Here is a 19,251-nt window from a genome sequence, read left to right on the forward strand (position 1 = left end):
ATTTATAGTCGGCCTGGAAAGATGGATCCAAGCGCCCGTGAAGCAATGATGCTCTCGTAAAGCTTTGAAGCATGGGCTCATAAGCTAACAAAGATGGTGACAGACAGTAGACCCCAGATCAAGATTCTCTACCCGTGACTATGGACCTATCGGAGGTACAGGCATGATAATTTTCGAATGAAATTACTTTTATCCCAAATTTAGGGGCATGTGTTTACACCAAAATTTGGGAAGAAGAATGCGGGAACTTGAAGCTCCCAAAGATCGTGGAATCGATTGCATAAAGGTCGATATTAGCTGATTCAAATGCAGCACTGGAATCGACTCTCTTTGGATGACGCCAGCAGATAACGACAAAAAGATACGGTTGGCGTCGGGAGAAACATGTCGGACTCTACAAAAAGGGAAAGATTAGGGTTCAAGTTATCTTAAATTAGGAATGTTTTCTCTTATACCAAAGATTATAATGAGTCGTGCGTAAGTAGGATTCATGCTTAGATTTTGGGTATAAATATTGGACCTAGTCTATTATAAAAGGAGATCCAATCAATCAAATATAATTTACTTTTTTGGCTCCGTGCCAACCCTTAGGAGTATGAGTAGTGTATATCTCGGCGAGTTCTTCAACCAGCAGGGCTGCATCGGTTCGGCCGACCTCCGGCTTGTCTGTAAGTACCGTCATGGCTTATACTTCTGTTTGTACGGCTACATCGGTTAAGTTTGACCTCCACTGCGAACTCTATTATAAGCTAGTTATCGACTCTTATCTAGTTCAAGTACGGCTGCATCGATCCGGTCGACTTCCACTGCTCGAATTAGATTAAGGTCAAGTTATCGGCTCTACCTAAGGATGGCGTCCTTCGGATAGATTCATTAAGTTACCGATCTTGCTGATGTTCTTATTGTTATTAGTTTGCAGCAACATCAATCTGCTCCGTCAAGATCGATTTAGATCGGCCTTATATCCTTTTAGTACGTCGTTTGCTTTGTCACAACACGATGTTTTTTACTTTGAGCAACGGGTTATGTTTCATCGGCTGTTTTTACTTCGATCTTGATCGTGCATAGTACATGGTTAAAGCATGTATGATCTTGAAGAGGTTTGCTGGTTAGTTAAATCTAGTCTATAGTTCGTTATTATGGCTGTAACGATCCGGTCGATCCCCATTGATGGCACTGTAGATTGGAGGATGCTAGTTAGTAGATTTGTTCTCGATTAGGCATGACCTTAATTGTTTGCTATGACTACATCGGCTAAATAGCAGATCGTCTATGCTTTAACGCCTACAGTGTGCTCTCATAATTCTGTTAAATATGAATAGATCTGTGTCCTTTAAAGATTTGATTTGTTATCTTTATTACGGCTGCCATCGATCCGGTCGAACCCCACTGTTAGAGATAGCAGGTTAAGTCTGATGAGTTCATAGGTTTTCCACGTGAAATAGTCGATTGTTCACACGTTGTAGTCCCTTTTCACCCGAATCGGCTATTTCAGCCGATTCGCTCGAGCTTTCACACATATAGCATGTCTTTTGAAAAGCCTGTCGATGCATAGATGGTTTTACGGATTCTAAGGTTTTAGTTTGTTATTATCATCATAGCTCTCATCGATTCGGTCGAACCTCACTGTTGATGCTAACAGATTAGATTCAGAGCGTTTGTAGGACCATTTGTATTAGACAGTCGATTTATTCACATGTTATATCCTTTCTCGTTAGATTCATCGCCTCAATGATCCACACAGGTAATATCCACCTAGCTGATGATTTCACTTACATCTGCAGGCATTGCACTTATCAACATAAAATCAATCGCGATCCAAAGCTTTACTGTTCGTAACAGCCGATTTCTTCGTGTGTCGGCTATTTAGTCGATTTTACCATTTGGCTGCTCCCGAAGCGACACACTTGAAACTATCTAGGCAAAGACCGGCATGTTCCACCTTAAATTACTGATTAACTTTCTCTTCTTGTCAATTGCAGGTCAAATTGACTGACACAGCTCGAGAGGAATTCGCAGGATCGGTTAACCCTGCGTTGAAGCCAAACGGATCTCCGGACTCATCCTAAGTAGATTCTTCCGGCTTGCTGTGTGTCGACATTTTCGTGCCGACACATGTTTTGGCACGTGCTGGTCAAATTGACTGGCACGCCTCAGGAGAAATTCGCAGGATCGGTTAATGCTGCGTTGAAGCTAAGCGGATCTCCAGGCTCATCCTAAGCAGATCCTTCCGGCTTGCTGTGCGTCGACATTTTCGTGCCGACAATATCACATGCATACAAGAACTACAGTTGAAGGACCTACACATGTTGAGGGCCCATCAACGACTTAACAGCTTGTTTCAGGATTCCATAGGCAGCTTGTTTCAGGATTCCATAGGGATAGCAACAGAAAACCTGCATGCCATAAGTTGAGCACTCGAACCAAAGCAAAAGCGTGGTACCAGGAATATTATAGTTGAGTTGTAATTGGAAAAAAAAAATACTTACATGATGTATGATGGGAGACAAAAGTCAGTAGACTAATGTAATTAGTCACAATGAACCAAGACTCCCAAGAATGACACCGGCAGAAGGCATCAAACATGTCATTCCAAAATATATGGTATTACACTATACAATTTCAGTATTGTTGTCTTGTTGTCACCAACCAAACTAGCCCGTGAACAACTGGAGATCAGCATCAGTTACCCTTAACCCCATCAAACAGCAAATAGACAACAAATGGACAGTTCAACAGATGCATAAATAACTCCACTTGGAGAAAAAGACTGGGAAAGGGGAAAAAAAGGAAGACAACAATGGAGGAAGAGATGAAATGAGGCAGAGAGTCAAGCATAAGTGGATTTTCAGTGGTTGTCAAAGGAAGCAAAAGATACAGCAGTTACTTTAAAAAAAAGGAAGACAACAATGGAGGAATAGATGAAATGAGGCAGAGAGTCAAGCATAAGTGGATTTTCAGTGGTTGTCAAAGGAAGCAAAAGATACAGCAGTTACTTAAAAAAAAAGATACAGCAGCATCATAGCAAAAGACCAGTGAAAATAGATTGCCGGTGGTTGGTGTACTATCTAATCATGCAGTACAACTTCCTCTAAGCTTTAGCTCCAGAACAAAAATGGCGTACTTTGCACGTCTGTCAGGAAAGGAATTCAGAAGTTGATGGTGGGAGGAAAGCTTTGAAGAAGTTTATTACTCAAACTTCTACATACTGAGACCTTGTCAAAGGTTTATGCACAGGAACCTCGTACCATCTCAAGTAGATGAAAAAGAAAATGTTAAAGCACCAAAAGAGTTGATGCAAAATTATTTTTCCTTCATCATTCAGTAAAAGTGGTAACAACTAGAATCAATTACTCTTTAGATTTTGATAGAGTTCAACATGTTTCCTCAACTAGCATTTACAAACGTTACAGTGTGAAAGTGATCTTTAAGTTGTCATTTTAGTATACTTTGTGTTCTTAAGTGAATTCCTTGACAGGTGAGCATGTTTGTTGATATATCGATTAAAGACTGAGGCATAGAACAGAATGTTGATGTAGTGACCCCATACTTTTTCATACTTGGAGAGCTGAGAGGCATGCTTTACCTACCGATTCCCACAAACAAAATGATTTAGCTTACCAAACTCAAGTACTTTAAGAACGAATTTGTGAGTTGTTTTTCTCACCATGCAGCTCCTAAGTTTCCTAAAGATGCATTTTTGTGATCATGTTCCTTGCCATTAACCTCCTAAGCACTATGACAGTTTACAGTTAGCATTAAAACGACACCAGAAAAGAGTAGAACATGGAGACGAAATCTGCACTCACAGTAGCAAAAAACAATGTGATGCAGAGCAAATGGAAATGAACTATTGTGTTATTTCTTATTTCAATTTGTTATTAGAAAACTCAATTAAAACATGCAAACAGGATAAGGCTTGTACCAAGTATCTCAAACTATTAGAGAGGGTTAAAATTAGAAATGATAGTTATTCATGTTAGTAATTTTAATTTTTAAGTACTAAGAGTTGTGAGAAAATCTGGCACCACTGGAGAAATAAAAAAAAAAGTTTTCTCAACAAAGACATACATCAAGTTCATAATAGCTGGATTCCATCGCATTCAGGCTTCTTAATTCATCATTTCATCATGAAATAACTTTATGTAGTACTATCTTAGAAGCAATCAAATCAATGTTGTAATCAAATATCTCACATAAACCAAAGCTACATGGCCATGGCCACTAATAACGGCCAAGAACAACTTTAGATCTAAAACATGAATAATATCTAAGTCCACGAGTCTTGCAATACTATCACTTATGTTTAATAAAATGTACAAAAACTTGGTAAACATTACCGAGGGCTCAGCCATCAGGTACCTCAATTTGGTGAACTTCCCACCTTGACATACAGGAGAACCCCATAGTATTGTATCAGCAGTTCATTTCCTACCCCTGTCAATAGGAAAAGCCCACATGCAAAATTTGAAATAAGTTAGCACACTAGATATTCTGTTACTAGTTGTGCTAACTGGATCTTAACATCCACATGATAAATAAGGCAACCACATGCTAAATTACTAATTTAAGTTTGCATTCAATACATGCTCAATGCTATCCAAACAAAGAAGACATCTAATAATACCATACACCACCAACAGGAAGTACTGGTCTCCCCAGCTAGGCAGGTACAGATTCTTAATTTAGTATGTTTGCTTCATTCCTTTTTTTGAGGCAAATAGAGTTGATATAGGTGAAAGTCCATTCCTTCTTGCATGATTACTAGTACATAACAAGTATATATGGAGAAGCCAAACATCAGCTTCCCCAAATTCACTCAAGCCAAGCTTGAAGTTATCATACAGGAAACTTGGGACTTCGAAGCTAACATAACCGTATCACTCTCGTTATCGGCAACAGTTGCTCTCAACAATAATTCACACCTCAAAGGAGATTTTCTCCGAGAGCAACTTCAGCTCTCTGCACTTTCTATCAACAGACACTGACACACTACCAGCTCCCGGCTTTGCTGAGGCTGCAACCCATTGAAAAACATACCGACTCACAGTGGCAGCACAGCACCACTGGAGCGGCCATTCCGTGAGAAGAAGAACCCCTGGCCACTGCTTGACATGGACCTGCCAATCTTGAACCGGCCTGACTGACAAGAGGACGAAGAAGTGCCTGCTGCCTCCTTCTCCTTCACCCTGAAGACCTTCATCTCTCGGGCATTTGGCAACTTGCAACTATAGCGCACGACATCATCCTGAGCTTCAGGAACAGCCACGAGAAACAATGGAGAATCCATGGACGCCGAGCGCCTAATTGGCTTGGGCGTGGCCCTTCCATCCTCCTCCGCTGTAGCCGTTGTGCCTTCACTTTGAGTGCCTGACGAGGCCTCAGAGTCCTCCGAGCCCTCAGTCTCCGATTCAGATTGGGACAGCGACATTTCCTCATGAGCATGGTGTTCTCCCGATGGGGCACCACCTGGCTCAGCCTCCGCGGCAGCGACGGGGAGCTCGGAGGGAATGGCGACGACGGGGGAACGGCAGATCGGGCAGTTGACGTGGGCGCGGAGCCAGGTGTCGATGCAGGGCGCGTGGAACGGGTGCGCGCAGCGCGGGAGGAGGCGCACCAGCTCCCCGTCGCTGAACTCGCCGAGGCACACGGCGCAGTCCCCGCCCCGGCCCACCCCGCGGCGGTACTCCACAGCGGCTATGGACGCGATGGTGGCCTCGTCGAGCCCCACCGTCCGGATGTACCACACGTGGTGCACCACCCCTCCACCGCCCCCGCCCCCGCCCTCCTCCTCGTCGCCGAACCCTCCGTCGTCGTCGGCACCTTCAGCGGCGGCGAGGCGGCGGCGGCGTCGCAGGATGAGGCGGCGGCGGCGGCGGTAGAGGAGGAGCGTGGAGAGCGCGAGCGAGAGGAAGAGGAAGGCGGAGAGCAGGGAGATGACGAGGAGGAGGCGGACGGGCGCGTGGCGGTCCGCGACCGGCGCGCGCGGGATCACCGGGAGCGGGGGCGGCGGGGGCAGGGCGTACTCGGAGCAGGCCTCGCCACGGCCGGGGCAGAGCGGGAGGCAATCGAGCGGTGCTTCCGTGCAGTTGAGGGTGACCGTCGCCGCCGCCGCATGTGGGCGCACCGTGTACATGGCTACCTTGGCTGGGACAGCGGCAGCGGCGGAGTTGGCTAGGGCTCGGCGGCGCGCACCGGAGAGGTGGCGGCGTGCGCGTGCGCGTGCGCGTGCGCGAGGGGGGCGGTGGTGGTGGGCTGGTCTGGGTGGGGAGGGGATACGTGGAGTGGATTTGGCGCTGTTGGGTTTGGTAAGGTTTGGCGAGCTGCAGGAGCAGCAGCAACTTGGGGTGGAGGCGTGTGTAGCTGGAGCGCATGGACTGCCGACGGCGACGGCGACTGCGACTGCGACTGCGACTGCGACTGCGAGCACCCAACACCTACGACTTTGCAAACACTTTCTCTGACACTGTGGGCTCAATAAGTCCTGCTACTATTCTGAGCCCACCAGTCGGTGAAGAAACTTTGTTCCGTGATGGCGTTTCCTCGTGCGCTGAGCGGCAAGCCTGTATTGTGTTGTGGAAAGTCAAACCCTAGTTGGGCCCAGATTAGCCTCCACTGTCCACTCATATATGACTGACTATACATGGAGGACTGGAATGCCGTGTCTACGTAAATCAAAGCCGTTGATTCCAGTTCAGACGGCTGAGATGTAATCATGTGAGAGGTAGAGAGACTCCTTAACGGCTCCGCTCAGCAGGCAGTGACCGATGATTAGCGTGCCCTGAGCTGGTGTAATTTTGACCTATGGAGTCGGGTGGTTTGTTAGGCAAGTGCTGTTAATTAATCAATGTTTCAACGCAATCAGTGGGTAAATCATGTGTCACATCGGACACGAACACGGCAGATAGTCAATCCGCTGTTGAATCTTTCCGGTTGCTCTGAATACGTCGCCGTTTGATTTGAACACACTGTATTTGAGTCAAATTGATTTACTACGGCCTTGTTTAGATAGCATTAAAATTCTAAGTTTTTTCACTCTCTCTTCATCACATCAATTTTTGGACGCATGCATGGAGCATTAAATGTAGGTAAAAAAAATAACTAATTGCACAGTTTGGTTGTAAATCACGAGACGAATCTTTTGAGCCTAGTTAGTCCATGATCGAATAAAATTTGTTAAATACAAACGAAACGTGCTACAGTGTCTAGATTGCAAAAATTTGCAATCTAAACGAGGCCTACGTCTAGAAGATTTGAGCACCCAATTTGACTGACACGAGAAAAGACGGACTCCATTTTAGAGGGCGGCCTCTGCCCTCGAACCCGTGACACACACATGCCACCCTAGTCGCCACATGTTGAGCTCGAGTTTATCGTTCTCTTCGCTCTGGCTCCATCCAACCGATCCCAAATTGATGATAAAAAACAATACGACTTGCCGTCTGATTGCTGCACTCGGTATTAGATGTGCTTGGCGACCAGCGTTGTTTGCGCTGCAGCTGTGCCGCAACAGCCCATCGGCTGTCGTCAGCTATCGAAAATGTGAGACCAAAAAACAGCAGCTTGCTATGACTTAAAGACGTCGTCCTCATATTTTTGACGAGAGAGGGTCATAGGGGCTCGTGGGGCATCTTGAGGTTCTAGGGTTGGATGAGAATTCTATATCCGCTATTACACAGGTTCTTTTAGAGATTTTCAAAATTTGTGTCTTCGATTTTTAAATCGGTTTTAGAATCCAACTAGTTTTGATGTGATAGATCTTTTAACGGAATTTATAATTCCAAACGAGGCTATGTTGATGAGGGCTAGTTAGGCCTAGCAGGCAATGACGACGATGTAGATGCAGGAGGAGCGCTAATGAGGCTGATGAGGTTGATGAAGGTGGTGAGCATGAGCGCCACCACCTTGGCCTCCATGCGGTAGAACCGCTCGCTCGTCAACGACACCATGATCACCAGTGACGTCACGAACGTCGTGGCGTTGAAATAGTAGAAGTTCATGTACCGCGCCCAGTGCCTATCTCGGAGCACAAGGTTGCCATCGTGGTGGCCGTCCTGCTAGAGCCCGTCGGGCGGGCTCAGGCCAGCCTAGTAGGTCACTGACGTCGCGATGGTGGCCAACACCATTAGCCACCTGAGCATCTCTTTGAACCACTTCTTGTGCTGCGCCACCAGATCTTCGTCGTCCCTCGCCTTGAGGAGGACGACGCCCTAGAAACCCATGCCCATCATCTCCTCCGTAGTGGTATGGTGGCCTCGGCCATCACATTTGCAACCAAAAACCCAAAATATGCAATGTTGGGCTTTCTACCATTCAAGAGCTCATATGGTGTCTTCTCCTTCAAGGTGTGACAATAGAGGCGGTTGTTGTAATAGCAAGCCGTGTTGATTGCTTCGGACCAAAAGGATTGACTCACATTGTACTCACTATACTCACTAAGCATAGACCTTGCCATATCAATAAGTGTTCTATTCTTCCTCTCAACAAGGTCATTTGATTATGGAGTGTACTTGGCCAAGAATTGATATCTAATTTTAAATTCATCACACAACTCATCAATTCTTGTGTTCTTAAACTCAGTACCATTGTCACTTCCAACCCTCTTGATAGTTGTTTTAAATTCATTGTGTATGCCCTTGACAAATGATTTAAATGTTGCAAATACATCACTCTTGTCCACTAAAAAGAATGCCCAAGTGTATCTTGTATAGTCATCCACTATCACAAAGCCATGTTTGTTTCCACCAATACTAGTGTACTAGTGATTTGCGCGCGCCCATGCGCGCGAGAAATGGCCGAAAATCTATCTGAGAAATGGCACAATGCTGACAAATAACAAATATCACCTAACTGACAGCTGTAATTATCAACGATGATGAGATATTGTTTTCTTAGAAACAAACGATGAAGAACACAACAGCGAGCATATATTATACGAAACATGGAGTTTGCTGTGGTAGCTGTCTTACATAATCCTTGCAAGGTTTTTAACATTTCTAAATTGCTTCAGACTGGTAGGCACTCTCTTAATATGCTACAGGTAAACAAACTTTCTCTCATCATTGCCTTCTCTAATTCGCATTATCCAAACCAGGAGAAGCGAAGAGTATTACAGCTCTAGTGCAATAATGCATAGATAAGTTTGCAAAAGTGGGAAAATATGACATGGCAATTCGCAAGAGAATAGCTATCATTGGTACAGTGTACAAGATTGTACCTCCCCACATTGCTGGGTCCAAGAGGAAAGCCTTCAAAGCACATTTCGGACACAAGGGTGCAGCCATATCAATGTATCTGCAACCAAATCAGTCCAAGATTCACAAGACAGTCACTTGCGTGTTTCCAATGAAATGATCCCGAGAATGACAACCGATAGAGTAGGGTCGTGCCATACAAACCGGTTTAAAACTGAATCATGTATCTGTTTTGTCTTTTAGGTGTAATTTCATAGAGGTCAGTGTGTATGCTTAATTCACTTGCTGGACATTTGAGAGCTCCTTCAGTGTCAGAAGTGAGCCCAATTTTTTGAACCCATGAAGGCATAATATTTTAGACCTAAAAATTCAAAGTGTTACAGTTGATAGGGAATAGACAGTACAAACTAAAATGAGTAACCACACAAGGACCCAACTATCATTCAGATCTGATCATAGAAAAAAGGAAAAGGAACAGTCAATATAAGGTAATAACCGCTGTGGGAAATGTTTTCTTAGGATGACGAAACAAAAATGCACTTGTTGTCCTGAAAACATTTTGTACAAATCTCATGGCAAGGAATGCAAACGCTGTAATATGTCCCTAGCAAACAGTGCATAGGCTGTTCAGGTGTTGTGAAAACATAAATTAATAGCGACTGATCTTTTTTCTTATATAGGAAGTTGAAAAAGGAAATATCAACCTCTAATAAGATCAACATTCAGGTTCCAGTTTCAGGACAAACTGTAGATCAAACGCCATAAGAACAAGATAATCCTGAGTCCTGACTTTGACTATCAAACCAGTACAAGAGGGTTTGAACTTAGTTGACACAAATAAAAAAGACTCATGTGGACTGCAAAGCAGTTTAGATTAATAGCGGTGTAAAAGGAAAGAGCAGCACATAGGCATGTGCTACAGGTAGTGCTACACCTGTTTTGCAGGAAGCATGACCTTGTTCTTGAGTTGAGGAGAATGTGTTGCCTTTTTAATATCCTAGCTCCAATTGCTACAAACCGACACAGACAGAAAAGGAACGCCTTTCCCGGTTTGGTAAAGTTTAACATAGGCAACTTACTCTTGCAAAAAAAAAGCGCGAGAAAGCAACACATCAAACATAGAGGAAGACTAACAAAAGTACCTAAAAGTAGGGAGTCTTTATTCGGCTGGGAAATTTAAACCCAATGAATTCAGTAATCTCTGTAAACTGATCAAGGGCAACACAAGAAAGATAAACGATCCTCTAAAAAGGTAAAATCCTAACAAAGGTTGTTTCTGCAGGAGAACACAAGTGTAATAAGACGCTGCATGAAACTTTGCAAAAAAGGAATGCCTGTGTGTAGAGGGAAATGATAGAGGAAGATGTAGTAATAGGAAGAAGTACCTGAAAGTAATGGGTGTTCATTGGACTGCAGAACCCAACATTACTAAGCTGAGTAACCTCTGTTTTCTTTATCCTACATAGTTCAAATATGCTGTTTAGACTGCCTAAATACCATATAAATACACAAAAAAGGACACAAAAGTAAACATTTAGAGCGATCCCATCTAAATTGGTGGGGAAATGTGGTCAACCTTGGTAAAAAAAAGCTGGTGTCCTCTAAGTATAGGAGATGGTCTGTGAATTGATTACCTCTGTGAAGGTATGCTAGATACAATCCTTGTCTAATCGGGATTTCAGGTTAGGGTTGTGGATGGCAATGAATTTTTCTATAATTGGCCAACGAATTAAAAGATTAAGCACTGTCAGTGAAGCCAAGTTGTTAAATTTTGTGCTTCCCAGTGCATTATCAACTTTGTTGATGATGATCTGGGAGGTGACATAATTTAGTTATGTGGCTATGCTGGAAACAGACTGTAACTCCATAATTATGGGAAGATGGCCTACAAACTAAAAATACTTTTTTCTACATTATAACAAACGCAACTATTTTATAAGCACGACCATCAGAGCCTTCATTGGAGCAACAAAATATGAGTCAAAACTTTGTACCTGGTTGCCAAAAGGGTTTTTTTAGCCATTGACAAAGACGAAGCTAACACTGTGTTTCCAGCACAACCATGGTAATACTGTGAAGGTGGGAAAATGTATGGGATAGAATGATAAACTGAAAGGAACTTGCATTTCCATGATTGAGAACTAAGAGTGGAAATAAACAGTTGATACCTCCATATCAATGACCGATTGCATGTACCCTGACATTTGTTACCTGTTTGCATCATATCATGCTTCATGCAAAAGAAACACATACCAAACTGCCACGAACATAGGAACCCTAGAGTATGAACCAATTAAATTGGAGGAGAAATCAGAGAAATCGAAAGTGAAATTAGAGGAAGTCTAAGTACCTGCGAGGCTGAGGGAGCGCCTACCTTTGGAAAGGTTGCTGGGCTCAGTAAAGGACATGGTAGAGGGAAGAAGATGCAGCTAGGGTTTCACGGGGAACAGTAGCAGGCACGAAACGGCGGGAGGAGGCAGCGCTGGGGGCATAGGCTCATCGGTGGCTACCAGCGGCATCCGTCCACGCGAGGCCAGCGACGGTGATGCCAGCGGCTGGGGCCCGTGCTGTGGTGGCCTGGCCACGACGGCGCACCTCGCCAGCACCTCGCGCGATGAGCCGTCGGCGCTGGGAGAGGAGCGAGAGGGAGGAGAAGTGGATTTGGAATGTGGAGCTAGGGTTTTAGCCGGTATATATTTGGCATGGGAAGAGCAGCAGCACCATTGGACTGAGGATCTGATGCTCAGGAAAATTTTGAACGACGTGGCCACCTTGAGGCCGCATCGTGGCCACAACAAATTTACTCTTTAGATTGTGTTGGCCCAAACAAATCCATATGCAATAACTCAAATACCTTGCTAATGCTCATTATGCTCTCCTTAGGATATGTGTTATCAACTTGTTTGCCAGCTTGACAAAAGCTATAAAGTTTGTCCTTCTTAAATACCACACCTTTCAAGCCTCTAACTATATCATACTTAACAAATCTATTCAATTATTTCATTCCAACATGACTAAGCCTTCTATGCCATAACCAATCTATACTAGACTCAGTGAACAAGCATGTTGGTAATTAAGCTTCACTAGCATTGAAATCAACCAAGTGTAGATTCTCATATCTAAAGCATTTGAAGATCAAATCAGAGCCATCTACACTTATGATCTCTACATCATCTACTCTAAATATGCATTTGAATCCGAGATCACACAATTGAGCCATGGATAGCAAATTAAAGTTCAAGCTCTCAACTAGCAACACATTGGATATGCTCAAGTCATTGGATATTACAATCTTACCAAGTCATTTGACCTTACCTTTGCCATTATCACCAAATGTGATACTATCATAACCATTGCTATCATTGGTGTTGATTGAGTTGAACATTTTTGCATCACCGGTCATGTGTTGAGTGCACCCACTATCAAAAATCCAATGCCTTCCTCCGGCTTTATAATTGACCTATAAAAGAAGATCAATTCTTTTTAGGTACCCAAACTTGCTTGGGTCTTTAAAGGCTAGTGACCAAGCTCATTGGCACCCAAATGGCTTTCTTCTTTGAGCCCACAATTGGTGTACCAACAAACTTAGCCTTCACTCCATTCACACCCTTGGTAAGCATATAACAAGAATCAAACTTAATTGAGGATACATTAGTGTTCTTGTTCTTGTTCTTGCAATATTACTCTACATACCCAACTTGCTTGCATCTATTGTAAAACTAGTCTTCTGAGGAGCAAAGGTCGCCTTGCCTTTCTTGGGGGTATAGCCAAATCCCTCTTTGTTGAGAGAAAACCTTTGGCTACCCAAGCACTTTAGCAAGTGGGCCTCGCCACCATAGGCATTGCCTAAGGCGCGAGTGAGCACATTTACCTCCTTCTTGAGGGTCTCATTTTCAACCATTAGTGAGGTATCATAAGTGAAACCATCACTACTAGATGAGCTAGAAGTGGAAGTGCTATAAAAAGGGTTAGTGGGAGCAACAATGATAGGCTTATAGAAAGACTCATCAATTATGTCACAAGTTAAGCCCACATCGCTTTTTCAAGCTTCTTGTGAGCCTTGCCAAGCTCCTCATGGTCTTCCTTGAGACTCTCATGAGATGCATTGAGATCATCAAAGGCTTGCTTATGGGCTTTTAGTTTCTTACGCAAGCTTTTGCATTCCCTTCTCTTAATGTTAAAATGTTTCTTAGCATCATCTAACATGTCAAGTAGTTCATCCTTAGTTGGTTCATCATCATCATCACTATCATTTTCATTTTATCATGTTCCTCTTTATCATACTCATCATCGAATTGTACCTTAGTGGCCTTAGCCATGAAGCATGTCGATGGAGTGTCAAAGAGAGAAGGCTTCTCATATATGACAATGCTTGCCAGAGCCTTGTTCTTGGTGGTCATGTCATCATCACTATCATCATCATCATCACTTGAGGAAGCATCACTATTCCCAGTGACCACATATGAACCATCCTTCTTCTTCTTAAAGGTTATCTTGTTGTTCTTCTCTTTCTTTTCCTTCTTGTCCTTCTTCTTGCTCTTCTTGTCATTATCATCATTATCGCTATTGTATGGGCATTGAGCAATAGATGATCCTTACTTCCATACTTGAAGCACCTTCTTGATTCTTCCTTGTTCTTGGTGAATACTTCTTCCTTCTAGCATGATAGCACTTCTTCACCATGAACTTGCAAAATCTCTTCATAAAGAGAGTCATCTTCTTCTCATCATCATCATCAAAACTAAAGCACTCATCTTTATTTGAGGTGTCTTGCTTTGCCTTGTCCTTGGATGAAGTGGCCTTGAATGCCACTCTTCTTCTTCTTCTCATCCTTCTTGTCTTCTTTCTTCTCCTTCTTCTCTTCCTTCTCATCATCATCTCTATATGTGTCATCAGTCATTACATCTCCTAATACTTGGTTTAGTATCATGGTGTCCAAACCACTTCTCACTAGAATAGTGACCAATGTGTCAAATCTTGATGGCAAGCATCTCAAGAACTTGTGGGAGTAGTCCGTGTCCTTCACCTCTTCTCCAAGTGCTTTGATATCATTGACAAGCACTTGAAGCCTATGAAATATCTCTGACACACTCTTATCTTCCCTCATCTTGAAGCTAGCAAACTTCTCCTTAAGGATGTATGCCTTGGAACCCTTTACCGCTTGTGTGCCCTTAAATGATTCCTTCAACTTATTCCATGCCTCATGAGCCATCTCAATGTTCTTGATTTGCTCAAATATCCTCTCATCCACAGCATCATGAAAGGCACTAAGAGCAATATAATTATTTTGGAGCAATACTTCTTCGGTGGTGGTGGGAATTTTGACATTGGAAACCTCAATCTTGCTCTCCGCCACCTTACACACCTTTCTATTGATTGACTTGATGTATGTTGTCATCTTAGCCTTCCAATAAGGATAATTGGAGCCATAAATTTGGGGTGGCTTCTTAGTGTTGTTGATTTAAGCCATTTTGACATCGAAGGTTGTTAAGCCTCAAATCATAGTGACCACGGCTCTAATACCACTTAAAATGTCCTAATGGCTAGAGGGAGGATGAATAGCCTATAAAAATCTACAACAACACAAAGCAAAGTGGTTAGACAAATATGAGGTGAAGCAATTCTTACGCTAGCCTACTAAAAATACAAGTCACCAACTATAATTCTAGTTATTATAGTCTCTAAGCACACAATGCTAGGTCATTATCACTAAGTTAGTGAGCTCTCAAAGACTAACTAAAGAGCCTCACTAACCACTAGACCCGACACAAGCTAGCTCTCAAAACTAATTACACTAAAGAGCTTAGCAACACTAGGAAAGTAAATGCAAGGGTGAGGTAATGAGGTTATACTGATGTGGCAAGCGATGATCAATCAATCAATCACAAAAGAACCAATGAAATCCTCAGGACAAGATGACACAATGATTTGTCCCTAAGGTTCATTTGCTTGCCGGTAAGCTATGTCCTCATTGAAGCAATTCACCCACTTGGAGGTTCTCGTGCTAATGGGCATCACACGCCTAATCCGCAATTGGGTGCTGCACAACCAACACAAGATGGGGATCTATAAGCTACGAGCAATACACTAGAGTACCTTTTGGCTCTCCATCGGGGAAAGGTCAAGAATCCCTCACAATCACTACGATCGGAGCCAAAGGCAATCATCTTCCTCCACTAGACGATCCTTGCTGCACCAAGCCATCTAGGTGGTGGCAACCACCAAGAGAAACAAGCAAAATCCATAGCAAAACACAATCACCAAGTGCCTCTAGATGCAATCACTCAAGCAATGTACTTGGATTCACTCCCAATGTCACAAAGTTGATGAATCTATGATGGAGATGAGTGGGAGGGCTTTGGCTAAGCTAACAAGGATGCTATGTCAATATAAATGGCCAAGAGAGTGAGCTTGAATCGGCCAAACATCTTAAATAGGGAGCCCATTCGAAAAGAGTCATTAGCCCCTCACTGCACACAAATCATGGCGATCGAACGCGCTGGTCAGGTTGATTGGATGCACATTCACCAGCGTCTGGTCGCTGGATTTGTGCCATGTGTCCTCCTTGTTCAATGTGAGCCACTGATCACTAACGGCTACTTCCACCCACGCTCGAGCTTAAGTAATGACTGGACACGCCAGTCATAAGATCGAACATGTCGATCCGCATTAGGTCACACGCGTGCACTTCAAAGCCATGCCATGACCAAGCACGCCGCTCCCTATGGCTTTTCGGTGTCAGATCACATCCAGAGAGGTTCTAGAGCTACCCAAACATGATCGGACACGTCCATTCGGCACCGACCAGATGCTCTCTTGCGTTAGTTCCTCTCTGGCTCAGTAATGAAGCACACGTCAGTGTACATCACATGTGACTAGACTCAGGCCCTATGCATCTAGTCACAATCACTGTGCAGAGTCTGGTCATGAAGACCAAGCTGTGCCCCTCTGTGCCACTGACCAGACGCATCACCACTGAGTCCGGTCACTTTGTGACCAGCGTTCGGTTGGTGCAAAACAACACCAACTCTTATCCAACTTCGCCACCCTTGATCAAATGTGCTAACTACCAAGTGTTTCACCTTATGCACATGTGTTAGCATATTTTCACAAATATTTTTATGGGTGTTAGCTTTCTACTAGATCTAAATGCATATGCAATGAGTTAGAATATCTAGAGGCACTTTGATAACCATATTTCGATATGAGTTTCACCCTCTTAATAGTACGACTATCTATCCTAAATATGATCACACCCACTAGATGTCTTGATCACCAAAACAAAATAGCCCTATAGATTTCATGTTTGCCTTGAGCCCATTTTGTTTTTCTTATTCTTCTTTTCCAAGCCCGAGCACTTGATCACCATGATCTTCTCCATTTGCTCCATCACTTGGAATGTGCTACCTATCTTATAATCACTAGAGCAAGTAGGTTAGCACCTAGGGTTTCATCAATTCACCAAAACCAAACTAGAGCTTTCAACATCGCCTGGAGCAGAGTTGGCCACACTGGCGGCTTGACTTCCCTGTGCTTCCTCAACATTGATAGGACAAGACATTTTTAATTTGGGGGGTGTTTAGTTTGGTCGAGCACACATGCATGGAAGGTGTTTTTTTGCCCTCGAGGCATGTGCTCCAACCTCATACACAATTGGATGTGCATGGCGATATGTGCATTGTAGGAGAGAGACAATAGCCTGCACTTCATAAATCCCTATGCACATCCAAAGGCATGGCCAGCCCTAAGGGTAGGCAAGCGGGGCGACCGCCCTGGCCCCCTAGTCCCATAGGGCCCCACCCTAGGTATACACTCAGTATGTAGATGTATCAGTATATGGCTTGGTTGGCTCATTAAGGCCCACGATAGCCTAGCAAATTGGCGTTCGTGATTTGTTTGTCAACTCTGTGACTGTGACTTCTCATCTTGGAACCAAATCGTAAATCCCGAACACAACATAGCAACTGTGACGTGATTACCCAACTCAACGGCGGTGCCACGACGGTCGGCCAACTCCGAGTGAGAATCCAATGAGGCGTCCATAGCTTCGTATGAACTAGGTATGCACTAATATCCAAAGTCCCCTGAACTACCCCTAACGGGTTATGCTAGCGCCTGGACGTCTGGATAGGATGCCCGCGCAGCCAGCCCCCATGCGTTAATGCTGATTTTTATTCCCGCCCCACACGCGCACCCGCCCTGTCACTATGCCCACGCATCGAGGCGACTCACCTCGCCCCCGTAGCATGCCCTCTCTGCCTAGATTCGAAGCCACACGCCTCATCCCGCACGCCCATCCTGCCCCCATCGTGCCTCAACCGTCGGCCTCCAGCTCACCGTGGCCCATTCTCCAGCGCTCGTGCCATGCCACCATCACTTCCTATGCCCATTGACTCTCCAGACAGTATGAAACACGTGAAACATGAAACATTTGAATGCAACATCCATATGAAACGGATGAAACATTTAGAACATACACTTGCAAGATGTGTGTGAAACATATGCAACATCAGATAAAATACTTACAACTTTGCGACCATGAAAACATGTACTACAACATAAGACTGAAACAGCTGAAACATTTGGAATATATTCTTGCAACATATGTGTGAAACATGTGCAACATCCAGATTGGAACGCTTGCAACATACGTCTGGACCAAATAAAATATTTTGAACAACACCTCTGAAACACTTGCAACATGCCTCTAAAACACTTACAATATGTGCAACATCACCGATCTACCTTTTCAACATTCATATGTAACAATTGCAACATACCTTTGAAACACTTGCAATATGTGTAACATCCCAGATATACTTTTGCAACATCCATATAAAACAATTGCAACATACCTTTGAAACACTTGAAACATACGCTTGCAATATGCGCTTCCATCGCAACATCTCCTTGTTGAAGTCGTGCGTCACAGTGGCTATGACGTCATTCTTGTGTTTTTTTCTCAAATACCCAAAAGAGTTCCGTGGTTCATGTGTACATAAGGGCCTCAGAATTTTGATTCGCCCTGGGCCCCTAAAAATTCAGGACCATCCCTGTCCAAAGGTGCATGGGGTGGGAGCATATGCCCCCCTACATCAATACCTCTGCTTCGTGCGGTAGGCAAGGGGAATGGAGGGGATCCTCTCCTCTACTTCTTGTGTTGGCGGGGAAGAGTGCGAGGTAACAACCAAGGCAAGCAGATCAGCCCATACATCAAGAATCTAACAGAAATATGGAGCCTAGGTGAGAGCAGGAAGCAAGAACATACCAAGAAGATCCTTGTCGAGTGCCTTGTCAAGCGCCCCCAATGAGCGGTGATCCGGCAATGGTGGCCGCTCCTCCTCCTCTTCCGGTCTCCGCTTCTTAGCGAGCCAGCGACGGTGGCCACGCCAACCCTACGAGGTCGCCAACCTGCACTGCTGCAACAGATGGAGAGGGTTGGACTAGGGCTAGTCTAGCGCATGTTGTCTTGTTGGACTGAAGCCACTAGTGGACCGAAGTTTTAGCCCGTTAGCAAACTAGACCGTTCAAACTAAAACCAAACAAAATTGATCTAGTTTAACAGTTAGCCCAAACCCAACCAGTCCACCAGGCTTCCCAGATTATTTCCACCCAAACCAAAATGAGCCCAAAAGGAAAACCAGACCATAAAAACTGGGCTTGGCCCAAACCATTGTCAGGTTTAGATAGGGTTAATACATTTACTGCATATCATACCATGCTATTGTGGACGCTACAAAGAATTGCGGACCGCTATAGCAATCCGCTATCTTAAATAGCGGCCATTGAATTCCAGTCAGCTAAATCTAATTCGTTATTATCGTCATAACGGTAACGCACGCTATAGTGACAACTACGAGCACTATTTAGTACCATGGAGGGCCACATGAATTGGTTTGTTGGTCAGCTTGAGGTGCTCTATGGATTGGATGGAGATTTAAAGAGTTTTATCCGCTATTATACAATTTTTTTTTTTGGATTATGAGATTTTCAAAATTTGCGTCTTCAACTTTTGGACTCGGTTCTAGAATCCAACTAGTTTAGATGGGATAGATTT

At 44.0% G+C, this 19,251-nt stretch overlaps 1 protein-coding gene and 1 pseudogene across 1 annotated transcript; both read right to left on the minus strand.

The window, feature by feature from the left end:
* Positions 1-4,732: 4,732 nt before the first annotated feature.
* Positions 4,733-6,291, minus strand: LOC136551966 (E3 ubiquitin-protein ligase RING1-like). The gene has a single exon (XM_066543491.1). It carries the CDS (start codon positions 6,134-6,136, stop codon positions 5,045-5,047), a length of 1,092 nt encoding a protein of 363 aa, XP_066399588.1. The 5' UTR covers positions 6,137-6,291; the 3' UTR covers positions 4,733-5,044.
* A 1,514-nt stretch (positions 6,292-7,805) lies between these two features.
* Positions 7,806-16,755, minus strand: LOC136548752 (uncharacterized; annotated as a pseudogene).
* Between the last annotated feature and the right edge of the window lie 2,496 nt (positions 16,756-19,251).

This window comes from Miscanthus floridulus, chromosome 4 (genome assembly GCF_019320115.1).
Source record: "Miscanthus floridulus cultivar M001 chromosome 4, ASM1932011v1, whole genome shotgun sequence".
NCBI classification, from domain to species: domain Eukaryota; kingdom Viridiplantae; phylum Streptophyta; class Magnoliopsida; order Poales; family Poaceae; genus Miscanthus; species Miscanthus floridulus.

Excerpts from the sequence above, each read along its gene's own strand:
- LOC136551966 (XM_066543491.1), bottom strand. The coding sequence starts at position 6,136 with ATGTACACGGTGCGCCCACATGCGGCGGCGGCGACGGTCACCCTCAAC.